The sequence below is a fragment of the Nicotiana attenuata genome, unplaced genomic scaffold, assembly GCF_001879085.1.
Source record: "Nicotiana attenuata strain UT unplaced genomic scaffold, NIATTr2, whole genome shotgun sequence".
Taxonomy (NCBI): domain Eukaryota; kingdom Viridiplantae; phylum Streptophyta; class Magnoliopsida; order Solanales; family Solanaceae; genus Nicotiana; species Nicotiana attenuata.
In genome coordinates this window covers 2,336-3,275 of record NW_017675624.1, presented here as the reverse complement: position 1 = coordinate 3,275, position 940 = coordinate 2,336, and the positions used below count along the sequence as shown (strand labels likewise).

At 32.3% G+C, this 940-nt stretch overlaps 1 protein-coding gene across 1 annotated transcript in view; it reads left to right on the top strand.

Annotated features, from left to right (window-relative positions):
• LOC109220269 (60S ribosomal protein L23-like) overlaps positions 1–161 on the top strand; it is a 581-nt gene extending 420 nt beyond the window's left edge. The window contains exon 1 of the mRNA XM_019384730.1: positions 1–161. This exon is cut by the window's left edge and continues 420 nt beyond it. Coding sequence (XP_019240275.1) covers positions 1–56 — 56 coding nt within the window. The 3' untranslated portion in view covers positions 57–161.
• The last annotated feature ends 779 nt before the right edge of the window (positions 162–940 follow it).

The window sequence follows — 940 nt, the reverse complement described above, 5'->3', positions numbered from 1 at the left end:
AAGAGTGTGCTGATCTTTGGCCAAGGATTGCAAGTGCTGCCAATGCTATCGTTTAGTTTGAGAATTGTGTTTTCCAATAGTTTATTTGAGTTTTTGAATATCAGGGAGTTCTTTTCTTGGTAAGAATTATTAGTGCAACTGGCTATGAGAATTTTGCTGTACTCCAAAAAAAAATGTCTTTTCTTTATTTTTATTATGACAAAGCTGACCGAACTACGCGGTTCTGATTCTCACCGCATGTGAGATACGTAGGCAAACCTCATCGGTTCCGGCCCATAATTTTTTTTTAAAAAAAAATTCCAAAATATTTTCCTTTCTTCCTTATTTAGAAAAGTCTTTCTTTAAAACCCCAATTTTCAAGAAGTCCAAAAATATTTTCTTTTAGTTTTTTCTTTAGAAATCTTTCATTAGAAAACTCAAAAAAAAGAAGAAGTTTTTAAACTCAAAAATAGTTTCCTTCTTTGTGAAGTCTTTCATATGGAAAAAGAAGTAAAAGAAAAATCAAAAATAATAAAAATCCTAAATACGGGTTTCCTTTATTTTGAAGTATTTTTCCAAAAATTAAAAAAAAAACAAAAAAAAAGAAGAATCCAAAAAAGGGAAATATTTTTTTTCTCCTTCTTCAAAAGTATTTCTTTCGTAAATGTCACGACCCCAAACTGGACTCGGTCGTGATGGCGCCTTTCGTGAAGACAAGGCCAGCCGACACAATTTCCCAAGTCAACCATTTTCCATTTAAAGTTGTTTTTATGCCATTTATAAACCATTAATCTCATAATGAATATTTAAAAGCAAAATGCGGAATAATTACACAAGCCCGACATCGGGGTCTCACTAGTCATGAGCATCTACCAATGTCTGAATACAACAAAAAAAACAGTAAAATGTACTAAGTACAGAAATGAAAATGAGAGGAAGGAAGCGGTGCTGCGAACGTCAT